The sequence below is a fragment of the Watersipora subatra genome, chromosome 5 (assembly GCF_963576615.1).
Source record: "Watersipora subatra chromosome 5, tzWatSuba1.1, whole genome shotgun sequence".
Taxonomy (NCBI): domain Eukaryota; kingdom Metazoa; phylum Bryozoa; class Gymnolaemata; order Cheilostomatida; family Watersiporidae; genus Watersipora; species Watersipora subatra.
Genome location: NC_088712.1, coordinates 30394680 through 30414623, shown reverse-complemented (window position 1 = coordinate 30414623; position 19944 = coordinate 30394680). Strand labels below are relative to the sequence as shown.

At 35.6% G+C, this 19944-nt stretch overlaps 1 protein-coding gene across 2 annotated transcripts in view; it reads left to right on the top strand.

Annotated features, from left to right (window-relative positions):
- The first annotated feature begins 338 nt into the window (after positions 1–338).
- LOC137396369 (uncharacterized) overlaps positions 339–19944 on the top strand; it is a 31741-nt gene continuing 12135 nt past the window's right edge. The window contains exons 1-4 of one of the 2 annotated variants that reach the window (XM_068082615.1): positions 339–390; positions 5347–5444; positions 9329–9401; positions 9921–10014. In XM_068082615.1, coding sequence (XP_067938716.1) covers positions 5403–5444; positions 9329–9401; positions 9921–10014 — 209 coding nt within the window. In that variant the 5' untranslated portion in view covers positions 339–390; positions 5347–5402. Of the gene's footprint in view, positions 391–1926; positions 1932–5346; positions 5445–9328; positions 9402–9920; positions 10015–19944 lie in introns of those variants that run through there. The other variant, XM_068082616.1, reaches the window with a different exon arrangement.

The following is a 19944-nucleotide window of genomic DNA, read 5'->3' as shown; positions in this document are numbered from 1 at the left end:
TTCACAATTCACAGGAATGCTGGGCTTGGCAAGTATATCTCAATATTGTACATGTAAAACCTTGTAAAACGTACATGTTTTACATGATCAAGATGGACAACAATGATGTATATAGCAACGGATGAAAGGCAAAAAGCTAACTTATTGAAGAAAAAATTCGTGAGGCTTGTCATACCGTTCATAAAAGAACCTGCCTAACTATTAACCTAAACATTTTAAATTAAAAGCTGTTGACAATCGTAACACAAATTGCGTCTGAATGATGAGGACCACTACTCTATTCGGCAAACATTAACAAAACAATAACAGCGAGGCCAACAAACAGTTTTGCATTTAAAGATGAAACGTCCGCATTGTTGCAGCCAAAAGTAAACCGACTGCGGGTGATTAGTGAGTATAACAAATAGTTTTAGGGAAGCTATACAGCAAATACTAGCACTTACCTATATTAAAAAATATTTTCAAATACTTATTGTTAAACACAGTGTCATCCCTTTCGTAAATTGTATGTTATTTTGAAGGGTTTGCGATAAAAGGTTATCGTAAATATTTCGCAAAGTGTGTTGTATGGGTAGTAAAATTATTACAATTACAAGGCTACTTAGCTATTCCTCGGGTTTATTTTAAATGCTTTGGAAGGTTACGCACAATCTTAATAATTATTTATGTTTGTAAGTTTTGTCAACTGGGGATTGGGGTATGTTCGTCATGCTGATAGAAGAAAATTCAGCTATTGGTTCATACAAAGCAAACCACATAATCAATGGACAATGGTTGGAACACATTGGTGGAACTCTACTAGGTAGATTTAGGCTATTATCATAAACTTCATAGTTCGAAGAAGCAAACCCTGTGTCGAAATATCCGACTTGCCTGTTTATTCAGTACGAAACATTTTAGATGCAGTCAGTAACAAAATTATCACAATGTAAACAAAATAGAAAACAGTCGCACGGAAAAGACTAAAACCAATGGTTATGTGATATTTACTGTTTTATGAGCTAGAACAGTATTAGGGAGACATTATGTGAGTTTAAGCATCTATGTTTGCTGTTCCATCAAAAACTTCCGTTTGGTCACCCTCATTTTCGTTTCTAGTATGTATAACGAAATAGGAAACTGTACTTCATTACATTGCATGCACACGTTGGAAGGTTTGTAAAAGCCTAAGCATATCATTGTTAAATACTTTTTTTGTTGATATCCATTCTTAAGAGGGGGCTGCAATTTTGAAGACCATAACCCTCAAACACTTTGTTCTTAAATATATTAGTATGTCTTTTGTATTGCCATGTATATGCAACAAAGTATTTGACTTTTGTTCATACTGAGTAGCTTTCTATACGATGAAGGTAATACTTAACTTGCTCTAGTAAAGTATTGCCTTAAGCAAATGATTCCACCCCTTTCGACTGTTCTCAATCAAATATTAATTCACTCAGCCTTAGACGCAAATGACATCCAGTAGGCCTACTCGAAGATTACAATGACTTAATAATTTAAACAAAAGTTCACAGTTGGATTGCAAACAAATTCTTGAAGTATTTACATGTATATTTTATTTGCCCTGTTTTTACTGTTTACGTCAACAACGGTTGCAAATTGTTTGAGTATGGCTTCTACTGACACTCTATTTCGCTAGTCTCAGTGCAATATATCATTAGTTCATTGTATACATATTGTAATTTGCATATTACTGTTTAGTGTAGACCTACAGCGTCAATTGGGAAATGTCTAAGTAAAAATAAATGAAATAATATAGATATTTTTCATCTTATGTTCAACATTTGGTATTGATTTCATGTTCTTTTAAAAAATCTTATGGGTTTGAACTGTGATTTAGCATTAGCAATATACAACCAAACACCTACAAAGCAAGTGTGTGTCAAGGTGAATTTTTTTATGTTAAAAATACCGACTGCGGGTGATTAGTTTATGTTTGTAAGTTTTGTCAACTGGGGATTGGGGTATGTTCGTCATGCTGATAGAAGAAAATTCAGCTATTGGTTCATACAAAGCAAACCACATAATCAATGGACAATGGTTGGAACACATTGGTGGAACTCTACTAGGTAGATTTAGGCTATTATCATAAACTTCATAGTTCGAAGAAGCAAACCCTGTGTCGAAATATCCGACTTGCCTGTTTATTCAGTACGAAACATTTTAGATGCAGTCAGTAACAAAATTATCACAATGTAAACAAAATAGAAAACAGTCGCACGGAAAAGACTAAAACCAATGGTTATGTGATATTTACTGTTTTATGAGCTAGAACAGTATTAGGGAGACATTATGTGAGTTTAAGCATCTATGTTTGCTGTTCCATAACGAACTTTTTTTATGTTAAAAAAATTATGTGGACTCCTAAATGTACAAAAAAACTAAATGCTATGTAAGAAATTAAATCAATGAAGTAATAATTAATAAAATTCGATTATTATTGCTATCTCACCTTCATGTTAAAAAATACAAATGGAGTTGCAGCTTTGAAAGTTCAGTGATCTTTTGTCAGTTCACAGTTCACTTTCTGCGGTTTCAGTAATTCATGGATTTTTCAGAAATATTTAGTAAAAAATAAAAATTGAATGGCTGAGACACATACCCGAGTATCACGTGTGCACATGTTGTCACGGCGAGGAATTCCCACAGCTTGATCTTTGTCTCAATTCGATGCCATACTTCCTTGCATTCTTTGTATGTACTTTTAGGGCTTGTGACACCATTGAAAATGACACTAAAATTTTCAGCGCATTCCAAAGTATTTTGTGAACAAGATAAATAGAAGATGTTTAACATGAGTGAAACAGCGAAATTGTTAGCCATGTTTAAGAAATTACACACGTATGCCGCTTTGAGACACCATTATAGACTCATGAATTGACTGTTCAGATTTTCACATTTCGCGGGGTCACCAATCCCGATTTATTTTAAAAAACGAGATAATGCTGTACAGAAAATTAACAGTGTAGAAATAGAAACAATAATAAAGACACAGAGCTAGCCTACTTTAAGACCTCGTGACCTTAAAATTAGCATATTTATTTATATTTTTGTTTGTATATGTAATACATTTTATTTTAGTTGATGTCTGGCCATTACACTCACACCACTTGTTTCAGGCTCTTTGTTTGTTCGCATTCGCACTTTCTTCTCTACTAGACAGTTTCATAGGTTTTTTGGAAGTTTGCATCACACATGTTAGCACTTTTTGTTCTGTAATATCTTGCTTAAAGTTAAGGAAAAGTATTGCCTTTTTTCAGAATTGCTACTTTTTAATTCTTTTTTAATATTGCTGCTTTTTAATCCCATATTAATTTTTTTGGGATTTGTGGCTCAAATCTTGAAAAGAAAGTTATGAAGTGATGTCTAATATTATTCACACACCCTAGAATCTGAAATGAATCAAAAACTGAAGTACCCGAAATAGAACTTTTTATATGTACTGACTTACAAAACTGCATGCTTTGAATCAGTAGTGTTTCAAAAAATTATATGTTGTGTAATAGAAATAAATTTAGATGCAGAGTTACATATTTTGTCAAATGCTTTATCATATATGTTGAAAACTTAGTATATTGAGGTGATTTAAGTTGAGGTTTGACTGTATATCGAATAATATTTATATTCTATGAAATGTAAATAATTGCTATTACTGTAAAACCTTTATGTGGACACCATGACGCTCTACTTTTCAACCTTTCCCTTAGCCTGTCTTGACAAACTTTTGTCTTTGCGGAGTTGCCCCCGGCGAGCGAAGGGAGCAAAACAGCAGCTTGTCACAATATGCCCTGCACCTGATGCATCAGCTGCACTGAAAGGGAGTTGTTTTCTTTCGTCTATGCGGCTTGGCTTCAATGTTATGCTGGTCGCTCCAATGGTAATCGTAACGGATTTCGCGCAAATTTTATGTAAAAAAAGATGAAAACGTTTAACCAAAGACCAGTCTCTGTTGTAAACTTTAGTAGAACTTAAGAATAAAATAAATTAAAAATAAAATCAATATAAAACTGACTGATACAAAAATATAGATAAAACTGACTGAGCGCACAAATAACAACATGTTTAGTTGCAGTTGTTGCCTAAGTTCTCAAGTTCTACTAAAGTTTACCGCAAAGACTGGTCCCTGGTTAAACGTTTTTATCTCATTTTTTCTACATAAATTTTTGGGCTAAATCCGTTACGATTACCACTGGAGCGACCAGCATAACATCGCAACCAAGCCGCATAGACGAAAGAGAACAACTCCCTTTCAGTGCAGCTGATGCATAAGGTGCAGGGCATATTGTGACAAGCTGTTGTTTTGCTCGTTCTGCTCGACGGGGGACAACTCTGCAAAAACAACAATTTGTCAAGACAGGCTACCATTCCCTTAGAGTGGTGCTTTATTAGAGGTTACGTTTTAATAAAGGGTGGCATTGTATTTTTCAAACGCATAGTCAGAATGTTGAGAAGATAAATTCTACATTCAATTTGGCCCCTTTCACGGGCGAATTGAATGTCACCTATATTCTGCATTCTCCTTCAGGTGGTGCGACATTAACCCTTGAAGTGCAAGAAATTTGCTAACTTACATGTAACTTGATACATGTCTCTACCAGTTAATATTTATTGCTTGCAATTAACTTACAATGATCTTATAGCCTGCGTTGCAATTTGCTGGAGCTTTAAAGTTTTTTATTTCTTTTCAAATTTGAAAGCTCATTTTCCAACTAAATTTAACAAGGTTGCATAAAAGCTCAATGCACTCATCGATACATTGGTTTGCTACAGTTTGCAGCTAAAACTAGTTTTCATCTGCAATAGAAAAGGAGTTACAAGCATCAATCCATTGTAAGCTGAGTTCAGATTGCCACAATCATGCTATTAAATAATATGCTATAAATCTACAAATTGTTGTTTTATAACAATAGTATTCTATCAAATTCTACAAATACATATTCAAGAACAAGTGACATAAGCAAATTATAATACAAGCAGAAACAGAAATTAACATTTTAAACAAATTTTAACATTTTTAAAACAAAAATCTCACAATTGATGTTAGTCAATTAGTGTTTATGTCTCACAACACCTGTTAATCTCACAACACCTGTTAATCTCACAACACCTGTTAATCTCACAACACCAGTTAATTTCATAAAACTAGTTAATTTTCTCGCATTCTCAATAAAGGTACCTTTGATTTTTGTGGTGAGTTTTCATCAGTGTATTTTTCCATAGTTCCATTTCATTGCGTGATGTTTTCACAGTCTGTTTATAAATTTGTACTGATGTTATGATTGCTGTTAGCGCTAAAGCAGTAGATATGCAAAGGTATACTATATTTGCGATTTTTCTTTATAGAAACAAGACATTCTCACGCTGCTTTCATCATTGCATTAGACTGTCAGTGCTCTTCTATGGCAGGAAAGAAAAAAAAATACAATGCTAGATTTCCTCCGGTAAGTACTGAGTTTGCGTATGGTTAATGGTTCAACTTGTACAGGCAAGGCCTTCTTTGGCTATAATCATGCTCTCTGCATATGGTCTGGAGACCTGGAATATTATTTCCTCAGTTTTATCTTTTTTTACCGACTCATTTTCTTATATAACAATTTTTGGTGTAATTGTTACATAGCTCATGGAGTTTTGATGGTAGCTAAGTAAAACAAATTTGCAATCATCTTGAATAGCTACTAGAAATGTCCTTTTGGAGGATAAGCGCAGCAATAGCTAGTTTGTTATAAAATTTGCTTTCCTTTGGAACAAGCTGAGCTTGAGAGCATTCGGTACTTGAAGGGAGTCTCTCACTAGAGTAGTGCACATCCAAATCCTAACAATACACACAGTCATGCGTCGAAGGAAGTCTCTCACTAGAGTAGTGCACATCCAAATCCTAACAATACACACAGTCATGCGTTGAAGAGAGTCTCTCACTAGAGTAGTGCACATCCAAATCCTAACAATACACACAGTCAAGCGTTGAAGGGAGTCTCTCACTAGAGTAGTGCACACACAAATCCTAACAATTGATGCAAAACCGAATTCTTACACAGTCATGCAAAGCCCAGTCCAATAAAAATACACTCATTTCTCTTTCTAATATACGTACAATCAAGCTTTTACTGCAAATTTGATTAATTCATTGTTAGATTTGCTTCGAATGCCAAAACTGTTGAATGTTTTTTAAATACGATGTATTTTATTTGTTCGAAAACTCATTGATAAATGTTCTGAGTGGTTTACATTATTGACCACCTTCATCATGGGTCGGGTAGCCGGCCGGGGAACAAGCATTACCAGATTAAGCGCAGAAGATAAATTTTAGCATACTGTTGGAACAAAGTTAAATATTTGGCAAAGATGTAGAAGTGTAAGGTTATTCAGAGATCTTAATTAACCTTCAAAAGAAATGTAGAATTTGAAAATTGAAACAGACTGAAAATTATATGGAAAGGTTACACGAAAAGCTATTGAGTGGATTATCGATATATGAGAGAAAGAGGAAATAACAGAAGATCCAAAGGTCATGGTAAAATATTGATGCACATCTCTCTTGTTTATAACTAAAAAGATCATGGGCCATATGCTACGGGACAAGTGCTGTGAAGTTGTATCACCAAATGAACTGCATGAAACACAGCGTGGTTTTTGTTAGGTTCATGGTAAAATAGCCATCAACAAGTACAAATGGCTGGAACACGCCATTTCTTAATACACTTTTTTTCAATAATTTTGCCGAGGTTTTGGCATGGTTTCTGCATAGAACTGAAGTCTGGCTATTCTGACAAGACTGCAAATCTGATAAAATCTTTATATGGTTGAAGTAGGCTAATTAGTCCTCTAGTGCAAATGAAGCTTCAAATAAGTTTGCAGTAGAAAGTGTTAAGTAGGAGGCTTTTGTCTTGATACCCTGTTTTGGTACATTGCCAGAGATTTCCATTAGCAGTCTCACTTCAAATTACATCACACACAACCAACTTATGTGATACCAACTTTATAGCATACTGTATGTATCTATAGCACCCTGACTATAACTGACTATATATAGAATTCTGATTAAAGCATACTGTATGTATCTATAGCACCCTGACTATAGCTTACTATATATAGAAATCAGATTTTACCATGCTGTATGCATCTATAACAAATCGACTATAGCTTTAAAGGTTGACTTGCAAAAGAATTTCCATTATAGTTATTTGGTATCAAAAGGCTCACAATGTCTTACTCTGCTGTGTTGTAGGTGCAGATCATGTGGAAATGTGGCTACAAGCTCTTAAAAGCTCAAAATGAACAGTTAAAAAAACGGCCGTTGGTTGGAATTCCTTTATTTTGATGACGGATTCAACTCGACACTGTTATTGTTTTGACACGTAAATATCACGTGAAATGAAAGGCCAATAAAAGCTCCATGTAAAATGTCTCGTAGCACTAGTTTATGACAAACACTTCGGTAACTACTGGAAAGCCCTTATCAAATACAGATGCTGGCTACTTTACAGTTTCAGTTCAGCTTGGTCTAATCATCTAGTCATAATCTGATCATGCGACCCATAATTCTCGACTTATGGGGTGAACAATTTCTGCAGCATTTATCGACCATCACAGGTGACCAACAGGCTCATGATGTTTTTCAGAGGATGATATGCCCTCCCTGAGCTAAGGTTAAAAATTAACTAATTTTTAGGCTAGGTTTTGAGATAGCAGTGCTCAATGTGACAGCATTACCATGATAATGAAATAGATGTGTAAGGACAATAGACATGGTTTTATTGAATGTGTGAAGTTTATTTGTGAAAATATTTCGACGAATGAGGTTGCATGAAAGTGTAAACAGAAACCATCTCTCACAACTACGTCACATTTGAGCCGTTTTGAGAGGGATTCCAACCTACGGGATTTTTTTATGCCTGCGATTACCTGTTCGTTTTTGAGCTTTTAAAAGCTTGTAATCACATTGCCACATATTTGAACCTACAACACAGCAGAGTAAAACATTGTAAACCTTTTGATACCAAATAAGTGTAATGTGAATTTTGTTGCAAGTCAACCTTTTAAGCACATCAATTACATCAGTACTTTTAGCATATATTTCAGTACATCAGAGTCTTGGCTTTTGAATGAGCCTATATTCAATACACAAAGAATAATAGAACTATGACAAACAGGGTGTCAAAAGTATGTCCTGCAATAAAAAAACACTTGGTTGTGCTTCCCACAATGTGATGTCATAATTATTATTTAGCCTTAGGTCGTCGATCCCTTTCGCTGCCATAAAGGCTTTGCTTTTCTGTGACAATCGGTGTGCTTAAACCCGGTGAGCGCTAATAATGAACTAGGGTTTTAGATAATCAACAATGCCCGGGGATCGTGCTAACCGCCTGACCAATACAGACACATGTTCTGGGTTAACAGATTTTGGGTGATTGTTAGAGTTTGCTTTCTTCATCCTGTCATTCATGTTAAGCATTTATAGTAATTATTATCACATCGTTTTAAAAAAGAGTCTAAATGCTTTCTAAATATGATTCGAGCTATAAGTGGGCGAGTTATCCATGTTTCACTATATGATTATGCTTCAATAAATATACTGTCGATGATAAAGGTAATGAAATCACATCGATTAAATTGTGACCTACAGTGGCGTGGCCCTAAAACTATACGTAAACTGCACTTTCGCGAGATCAGGCAATGCTTGAAATTAATTAGCCTTAGTCGTGCCCCTCAACATCACAATAAAAAGAGAGAGCTAGCGCATAATATCATCTGGAAGATGTAGTATGGTGCTTGGAATCTGAGCTATTTATCATAGAAATAATCTGTACATGTAGAGCTAATGACACTGATTCCTTTGTCATCTTCATTGGTTCTCTGGAGTTGTCCTACCTTCGCCTGCCACTAGCGTTATTATTGTAGTTGATAAATAAGCGGTTAAGAGCACACAACACCGAATATGAAAATTGTGACGTCATGATTTGTGAGCCTAAACCATTGAACATTTTTGCGGTAGAGCTCTGGGAAAATCCTATAAACACCAACTAATGTCTGTCTCACCATGTCAAACAAAGGCTCATTTGAAAGCCAAGATATTGAAGAGCCTGAATAAGCTGAAACAGTATTTATGTAATTGATGTGCTTTAAGCATGTATGCATATATTGCCTATAGGAATATTTTCTGTCTCCTACTTGTGTTTTAGCTCTGGTTATCTTTAAAAGACCTAACTCTGTATGTAGAGGTTTCACTCCATTGGTTCAATTAGCATTCGATCTTCTTGAATATTGAGCTTGCTTGCAAAAGCTTTTGCGCATAAACAGATATTTTGTACAGTGCTCTCATCTGCAGGCGAGAATCAAAAAGATTATGCAGACGGATGAAGATGTTGGAAAAATAGCCGCAACAGTTCCAGTTGTCATCTGTATCCTTTTTATCTCCTTCCTCTCATTATCGATCAGATTCGTCCTTTTGCATACGTTTAGGAGTTTCGATCATATCAATGTTTTCAATATTACTCGGTGGCGCCGGATTTAGTTTAAGATCCTTCAAGGGATTCTGTTCGGTAACAGACTATTTATTTCTTTGTTCACAGTTTTTATATGATCTCAATTATAGTTAGTGAGAGCAGCTTCCAAAAACAGCCCTGTTTTGTAACGAGATATATTACTGTGTAAATTTGTTTAATTTGAACAAGTGTCACAAGACATGGCTAGCATTATGAGTAAGTTCATGGATAGCATAAGTGCAGGTGTCATCAGGTGGGATCTTCATGAGCTTGGCTAAAATATCAACTTCAGCAGTGACGAGCCACTACAAAATGGCAGCATTTTAAGGGCCAGCCGTTACACCTAGTTAGTCGTGTTTCTTAATGCTTGTCCTTGTAGCTTCCTCTAAAGGCGATCTTCTCAGCTTGTTCATTCTTTAACCTTCTTCTTATCAGCACGTGCACTCGAATTATTTCTTGAGTCAATCATAGCCGAATCGGTGAATAGAGCAAACGAATCAAAAGCCAAGACACTCTCATCATCACACATGTGAGTTATCTTCTCCTTATACTTATTTTGAAAAACTCACCAGCTGCTTCATTGTCTACCACTGTAGTTTTGTATTGATTTTGTGTCAAGCTCTATTATCATGCAGGATCCATTTATACTTGCTTCTATACATGTAAATTAAAAGTAAACCACAGCTCACTCTGCAAATCAGTATACGCTCCTATAACGTATACCTCCTTCAACGTGTACCTCTTATAACGTATGCCTCCTATAACGTATACCTCCTATAACGTATACCTCTTATAACGTATGCTTCCTATAACGTATACCTCCTATAACGTATACATCCTTTAATGTATACCCTATAACACAGGTTCTACATAACATACAAAATTTATGTTAAATTTTTGCTTCATACTTCGTAAATAATTCTATACAATGTAAAGCGTCAAATGGTGGCTAGTTTTCCAATTCGATTTGAATAATGATAATCTTGTAGTTAGCCTTAAAATGTCACTTTCTTTCTTTTCCTGCACTTGTTCGACAAAACAACAAATGTATAGCATTATATCTGTATGTACAAATTCTATCACATTATAGTCCACCATGATAGATCGTCAGATGTTTCGCAAAAAAAAGCAGAAACAGGAAATAAGTAGTTTTACAATTGTTCATAAATATTTAAAAACGATCAATTGGTTCAGGTTTTACACCATTGGTCTACCAATCTGAATGTCACGAGTTGGAGTATTGTCGAAAAATATCTTTTATCCTAATCTTGACCTCCCTAGACACAGATACACGGCCGACAGGTACACACCGCTCATAGTAAAAATATATTTTTGTTTTACTTTATTGTAGATGTATAAAATATCTGTTATTAGTTTTCCTTTGCATAATAGATTTTGCTTTCTAGAAAAAATAAAAAAAATCATTGTAAGTGGGCGTCGAAAATGTGCTTAGCTTATTGTAAAATTACCATAATCAAGAACCATAAAACGAATGAAAGGTATAAAAAAGCAGAAAAGTTGTCAATGCAAACCAATAATACGGCAGTTACAGTACAGCCAACACATTAAAAAGTCGTTCAGTTTTTATTTTTTGTATGGCCGAAGGGGTGAGTGTGGAAAGATCTTAGAACGGATTAGGCAATTTACATGTATTTTACTGTTTGTATACCGTAAAGTCCCTATAACGTAAATGTTCCTGGTACGGATTACGTATGTTGTAGGAGTGTCTACTGTTTTAACAAAAACAATGGACTTTGTGTTCAGTGGTACTTTGAAATACAATTCGTTAGACAAAACCTGTAGTTCGGGTTGTACTCTATCTGATTTTATACATGCAGACTAGTCAAGCCGTATGTTGTACATAGCAGACATAGCACGGGCTAGAATAACTAACATGCTGATCTTAGACTAGTCAAGCCGTCTGTCGAGGTTCTACCATGGTCGGTTGCTTCTGGTTGTTCTCCAACGAATATAAGTGGTGTAATGGTAATGTACTTTCATTTGCATCTGACACCCTTGGTTCAATTCCCATGCGAGGCAGTCTTTTCCTAACGCTCTTTGTGTGGTTTCAGACACACAGACAGACACTGTTTTTTATATATTTAAGACTAGATAATTGCCCGACATTGTTCAGGTAATAAAAAGGTTTTTGCGCAGAAAACTGATTTTTATTCAACATATACAACATTTACTATTCTAACTTTTAAACTTTATATCATGAAAAAAAGTGTTTTTGTGCAGTTGAAAATAAATTAAGAGAAAAAATAAACAATGAGTACATGGAATTCTGTATATATAAAAAGGTTACTGTTCCAGCAGAAAATATCCAACAAAACCTTGAATACGACGATACTGGTACCTCTCGATACTGGTACCTCTCGATACTGGTACAAGTGTAAAAATGAAATATTGTACTGTCTTTGTCTGACCGAATAGAGAGAGAATGTACAAGCTATTCCTACTCGAGATAATACAATTGTCTGTGGGAAAAGTTGGCTTTTACCGTTTTAGCAATTGAACCTTACGAAAAATCGAAAATAGAAGTTCACGAAAAGACAAAAAAGCATCGTGTTTCATAGAGTCAATAGAGTTTTTAGAGTTTCAATTAATAACTCTATGAAACTCTATCGTGTTTCATAGAGTTTTTAGAGTTTCAATTAATAACTCTATGAAACTCTATCGTGTTTCATAGAGTTTTTAGAGTTTCAATTAATAACTCTATGAAACTCTATCGTGTTTCATAGAGTTTTTAGAGTTTCAATTAATAACTCTATGAAACTCTATCGTGTTTCATATAGAGAAAATATAGTTTCAATTGTTACGTCATTGAGCTATAAAATCGGAAAAAGGGTGTATAAAGTACAGTCATACTTCAACTTATGAGCTTAATGCGTTCCGAGACTGAGCTCGTATGTCAATTTACTCGCATGTTGGTGCAATTTATTTATATATAGAACAATTAAATATATATTGATTGGTTTCCATACTCTAAAAAAAGCAAATAAAACACTCAAAACAAGATATTGTAACAGAAAAAACATGTTGGTTATTGTCCTTACGTACTACATGCTTTCAAAAAGCAACAAATAAAAAATAATGCAAGGAAATGTGATTAATTAAAATGTAAAATTAAATACATACAATAGCAGTTAACACTCGCATTTGCCAGGGAGGGAGATATAAGTTATCCTTCGTTACAACATTTGACTTTGATAAATTTGGATTTTATCAAAGTGTTAAAAGACAAACTTAGAAGCAAACCTAAAAGCAAACTTTCATTTTCAACTAAACGTAATTAAAATTTCTTCGGCGTTCATAGTTTGAAGTTTCTCGCTGGTTAGCGAGAAATTTTTCCTTTTTTTTCGCTTTCACGACTAGCCGGCCGTTTTAAGATAAACCTATCTAAGAACGTTTGCCTTTGTCGCCCTCGCAACATGTTGCGATTAGGATGAACACAAGCGTTGTCACAAATGGTTATTGCACGACCACTAGCCAGCTTGTCCGAATGTCTATTAAACAGTTTGGATAGATAGCGCCGGCCTTTTCACATAGCATCGTTTCAGTTACACTGTCACCGGCCAATTGTTTGTCCAATGCAATCAGCGGTCGTGAAGATCGCTGCACCGTTTAAAAACTATGGTTAGTCCTTTTGCGAACTAAAAGCCCTGAATATAATCCTTGTTTGATAATTATGAATGTATTTCTGTCATATTGCCGAGCTAGCTCAATCGCGCATACACAGTTCGCATATTTTTCAATATTTTTCTGTTTAATATCAATTGTTATCATTTGCTTTTTCTTTGTATTATCTTTCATTTTACTGATAAACTTTTGGTCTACGCACAGTACGTTTAATTCACATAATTCTGCACAGAAAATCATGCACAAAAAAACACGGTACAACAGTATAACCTGAGAAGTTGAAAAATACAGAGTGATGCTGTTCTCATAAAACACTTCCGGCATACTTGGCAACTGACTCAAGTGCTCGTATCTCAAACATGGCTCGTATGTTAGTGCTAAGACTTGCTTGAAAGCTGGCTCGTATCTCAAGTTTCTCATACGTTGGAGCACTCGTAAGTTGAAGTATTACTGTATATAGTAAGCACATTGAATCGTAAGAGCCTTTGTGGACTGGTTTTCAGACAATTGGATTGCAAATCTGCGGTTGCTATAACCATGAGTTCAAAACCAGCTGGATGCCAGATTTTAATTGCAAGCTTTTAATAGCTATAGTCAGACAGATATCCAGACAGACGACAAACTTTCAGAAATATATATATAGAAGATGCAGATTTTGTCTGTTGGGTCAACTTGGGAGGTTTTACTTAAATTCTAGTTGATACCAGTCATACCAGTCATACCAGTCATACCGGTCATACCGGTCATACCAGTCATACCACTCATACCAGTCATACCAGTCATACCAGTCATACCAGTCATACCAGTCATACCAGTCATACCGGTCATACCAGTCATACCAGTCATACCAGTCATACCGGTCATACCAGTCATACCAGTCATACCACTCATACCAGTCATACCAGTCATACCAGTCATACCAGTCATACCAGTCATACCACTCATACCACTCATACCAGTCATACCAGTCATACCAGTCATACCAGTCATACCACTCATACCACTCATACCACTCATACCAGTCATACCAGTCATACCAGTCATACCAGTCATGCCAGTCATGCCAGTCATACCAGTCATACCAGTCATACCAGTCATACCACTCATACCAGTCATACCAGTCATACCAGTCATACCAGTCATACCACTCATACCAGTCATACCAGTCATACCACTCATACCACTCATACCAGTCATACCAGTCATACCAGTCATGCCAGTCATGCCAGTCATACCACCAGTCATACCAGTCATACCAGTCATACCACTCATACCACTCATACCAGTCATACCAGTCATACCAGTCATACCACTCATACCAGTCATACCAGTCATACCAGTCATACCACTCATACCACTCATACCACTCATACCAGTCATACCAGTCATACCAGTCATACCAGTCATGCCAGTCATGCCAGTCATACCACCACTCATACCACTCATACCAGTCATACCAGTCATACCAGTCATACCAGTCATACCAGTCATACCAGTCATGCCAGTCATGCCAGTCATACCACCAGTCATGCCAGTCATACCAGTCATACCAGTCATGCATGATGCTCATGCAGTCAGATCTCTACATGCCTCTACATAGTTGATTGATCATCAGAGATTTACTTCTTACTGTTGACAATTGTTAAAGCACATAAATTACATAAGTTTTATATTATATATTTCAATACATCAGAGTCTTGGCTTTCGAATGAGCCTATATTCAATACACAAAGAATAATAGAACTATGAAAAGCGGGGTGTCAAAAGTACGTCCTGCAATAAAACACTTGGTTCAGGTACTCAAAATTTGGCGTCCTAATTCTCATTTAGCCTTAGGTCGTCGATCCCTTTCGCTGCCATTGAGGCTGCCTTTTTCTGTGACAATCGGTGCTGTTACACCCGGAGAGCGCTAATAATAAACTAAAATTCTAGATAATCAACAATGCCCGCGATCGTGCTAACGCCTGACCAATACAAACCCTTGTTCTGGGTTAATTGATTATGCTTCAATAAATGTACTGTCGTTGATAAAGGTAATGAAATCACATCGATTAAATTATGACCTGCGGTTGCGTGGCCCTAGGACTAAATGTCAATCGCACTTTCGGGAGACCACGCAATGCTTGAAATTAATTAGTCTCAGTCGTCACCCTCAATATCACATTAGAAATAAAGAGCTAGTGCATAATATCATCGGGAAAATATAGTATGGTTCTTGGAGTCTGAGGTACTTATCATAGAAATAATATGTACATTGAGAACTAATGACACTGATTCTTTTGTCATCTTCATTCGTTCTCTGGTGTTGTCCTACCTTCGCCTGCCACTAGCGTCATTATCGTCACTTTCGTAGGTGATAAATAAGCGGTAAGAGCACACAACAACGAATATGAGAATTGTGACGTCACAATTTTCGAGACTATGCCAGTAAACTTTTTCGCGGTAGAGTTCTGGGGAAATCCTATAAACACCAACCAATGTCTGTCTCACCATGGCAAACAATAGCTCATTCGAAAGCCAAGACTCTGATGTATTGAAATATACAATAAAAAAATTATGTAATTTATGTGCTTTAAGATGCTGTTGGAGCGCATGTATTCTTTTGTAAATACGTTTTGATTACGCATAATTCGTTTCATAGTACATAAACACTCATTACTACTCACTAGAAATTCCCCTGTCATACAGCCCGCGACCAAAGTGATAATGGAAAAAGAAAGGGTACTGCCGGTTGAGAAAAGCAAAATTAGCAGTCAAATAGCACTGCAATGCAATAGGAGAACTGCAATGGTAGCTGTAATGTACTGGGTGTTATTATGTACAACAAACAGCAATAATGAAAGGAAAATGTTATATGTTTATATCTCTTCCCCGCAATAGGAGAAATACAATATTAGAAGTAAAATGGCAAGCTGCTTTGTAATATACACAGGCTGGGGGCTCTATATCATTGGTCATAGCAACCAATATCAAGAAGTTGTGATATTTATCTAGATTTCTGTATTTATATCTAAAAAATTATGCTGAATTTAAAAATCTAACAGATTTTACTGGTTGTCATAGAAATAGCTGTATATCTATAAGAAAATGTAGGCCTACTACTTAATTTTGCAGATATTAAAAATGGCTTGGCAGTACCGCGATATTGGGCACAGCCGCAGTATCATCAACAAAATCTTTAAAAAAAATAATAACAGTAACATATTGCATTGTCACTATATACTTTGATCTTGTAAATTCGAATGATTATTTTTATAACTAAATATTATAATAATCTCATTAAATCGAATACTTACTCTTACAATTAAATATTGTAATAATCTTATAAGAATCGTTAGGAAAATATCATCGTCATTTCCTTTACTCTCAATGCTTTGGACATCAGTTGGAATATCAAAGTACTCATTATAAGTGTCAAAAATGTCAGAGTCTGGTAGAACCGGGAAAAAGAAACGATTACTTTTCAGTACTTCTACGTTAATTATATATTGTATCGTTAGAAATCGTTAAAATAGAAAATGAATCGTTAGAAAAATATCATCGTCATTTCCTTTACTTTCAATGCTTGGGACATCAGTTGGAATACCAAAGTACTCATTATAAGTGTCCAAAATGTTAGAGTCCAGTAGAATCGGCAAAAAAGAATCGATTACTTTTCAATACTTCCACGTTAATTACATAAAACCTTCGGCAATTGGACAATGTCATAGACTGGTGAAATGTGCACATTTTATCTCGTGAAATGCGCACGACTACTCTCTGTCTACTCTCTGTCACACGGCCTTATCGGCATTTTGTTTGCCGGTCTTAATTTTAATTAAGATAGGCTTGTCAAGTTTTTATTTCGATTTTAGGCCAAATTAATCTGTTTATTTATGTATAATCCGATCAGATGGGTTAGTTTTAGGATATTGCAGAAACCTTTCAAAGACTTGGTAACATATTTAAATAGGTTTTTATGTGTTTTGTATTATTATTGTACTTAAACGACTCTGCAAAAAAATGGTTAAATTTGTTGATGAGATTTCGGTACAAGGGTTTGGTCACGGCTGTTAACGGATAATTTTTCGGGAGTTGTGGGCACATATGCATTTATCATAAATCTCCCAAACAATCGCTTCGCTCGTGTTTGGTCGTGGGATAAATACCGCAAGTAATTACACATCACGTTATGGCAAGGCCATCAATTAATGGAAAAATTTAATTTTATTTAAAAGCAACTTAAACAGATCGGTACAAGGTTGTTATTATTGTTACTTTATGGTGGAGACTTATAAATATAAGTGTCATCTCTGTGACACGTAGGTTCAGAGGTAAATGGCGATAGAGGTATTACTTTACCGTAGGTAAAGTTTACGCCAACCTAACCTACATATTTTCATACTTTTTATGGCTTTTTTCAACATTCACCAGCATTTTTGCTTTCACTTTCACTTACAAAGCTCTGATGGTCAGAGAAACTTCAAATGTTGTGGGAAATAAACCGGTAAATAAGCAAAGAAAATATATGCGGTGTGATCATATCTGTACAGTGTGATCATATCTGTATGGAGTGTGATCATATCTGTACAGAGTGTGATCATATCTGTATGGAGTGTGATCATATCTGTACAGAGTGTGATCATATATGTACAGAGTGTGATCATATCTGTATAGAGTGTGATCATATATGTACAGAGTGTGATCATATTTGTATAGAGTGTGATCATATCTGTACAGAGTGTGATCATATCTGTAGTGTGTGATCATATCTGTATAGAGTGGGATCATATCTGTACAGAGTGTGATCATATCTGTACATAGTTTGATCATATCTGTACAGAGTGTGATCATATCTGTACAGATTGTGATCATATCTGTACAGAGTTTGATCATGTCTGTACAGAGTGTGATCATATCTGTACAAAGTGTGATCATATCTGTACAGAGTTTGATCATATCTGTACAGAGTGTGATCATATCTGTACAGAGTGTGATCATATCTGTGGTGTGTTATCATATCTGTACAGAGTGTGATCATATCTGTACAGAGTGTGATCATATCTGTACAGAGTGTGATCATATCTGTACAGAGTGTGATCATATCTGTACAGAGTGTGATCATATCTGTGGTGTATTATCATATCTGTACAGAGTGTGATCATATCTGTACAGAGTGTGATCATATCTGTGGTGTGTTATCATATCTGTACAGATTGTCATCTTCAACCATTAAAATGAAATGTTCAGAATTTAGTCTGCAAAATCATCCACAAACATAATTTTTTAACAGTTTAGTTTACATGTTTGAATTCAGGAAAAGATGAGGATTAATTTAATATATAATTTATGGCTATTGACTAAGTTCACAATTACTAACAATGTTGTAAATGAGAACCTTAATTTTTCAACAAAAAGGCCCAGTTTATTTCTCACACCACTGCACTGCACATCTACATGTAAGTCCAGGCTTTTACTATACATTTTGATGGATTTAGTCAAAAAGATGTCTAATATTGCATGTTCATCATATTTGTTCATAAAGGACAAAACTATCTAGTGGACACGCTATCTAGTGAACACACTTTCCAGTGGACACACTATCCAGTGGATACACTATATATATACCAAAGATATTATTTTACGGCTCTTTTTATCCCCTGATCTATTTTGCCAAGTTTATCTTTACATGTATGAAAATACCATAGATATATAACCTAGGTTTATATGCCTATGGAAAATACCTAAAAGCAACAAATTGGTGAGCAGCACATGTCTAATCATGAAAACATTTACATTGTTTAAAACTATTCTTTGGGTTGAGGTTCAAAGGAGAAGACAATTTCTATAAGCAGCCTGTGAAAATTGCAGTCTTATGCCTGCTGCAACTTGCGTCATGAATAATATTTGAACTGTTTTAAAATTAAGTATGTCAGAGCTTACCTACAAGTTCCTCCAATGTGTACTGAAATCTCTTCACATGTTTCATTCGTTTATGATTCAGTCCTTCAGTGTTGAAGTTTCCTTACTGTTTCTGGTTACCTCACCCAACCTCTTCCAAATATACAACTGTTTAGAAATATTTGAAATATCTCATATGCCAAACATCGATATAAGAATATTCAAATACAAGTTATATAAAAATTATTAAATTTAGATGAAAACAATTTGCACAAGTTCACGAGAATTGAAAGATCTGTTTCAAAGTCATCACTGGAAAGGTCTGGAGTTGTTAGGAATTATTTTACAACACAATCAGGTGAAAGTTGGCAATTACTTATTGAAAAGAAGAAGATAACTTTTCATTTCTGATCGCCACTCACATAAATTAAACAGTCTCCCAAAGAATATCAAGCTTTTTTGCACTTTTTGGTACTTCTAATTGCCTGAGCAACTCTGATAACTGTTCTGAATGAATAGGGTGTGTATCAGCTGTCTTGTCTCCCGTCATCCTCTCCAGTCAACTGCTCTGGATGAATAGGGTCTGTATCAGCTGTCTTGTCTCCCGTCACCCTCTCCAGTCAACTGCTCTGAATGAATAGGGTCTATCAGCTGTCTTGTCTCCCGTCACCCTCTCCAGTCAACTGTTCTGAATGAATAGGGTCTGTATCAGCTGTCTTGTCTCCCGTCACCCTCTCCAGTCAACTGCTCTGAATGAATAGGGTGTGTATCAGCTGTCCTGTCTCCCGTCACCCTCCCCAGTCAACTGCTCTGAATAATAGGGTCTGTATCAGCTGTCTTGTCTCCCGTCATCCTCTCCAGTCAACAGCTCTGAATGAATAGGGTGTGTATCAGCTGTCTTGTCTCCCGTCATCCTCTCCAGTCAACTGCTCTGAAT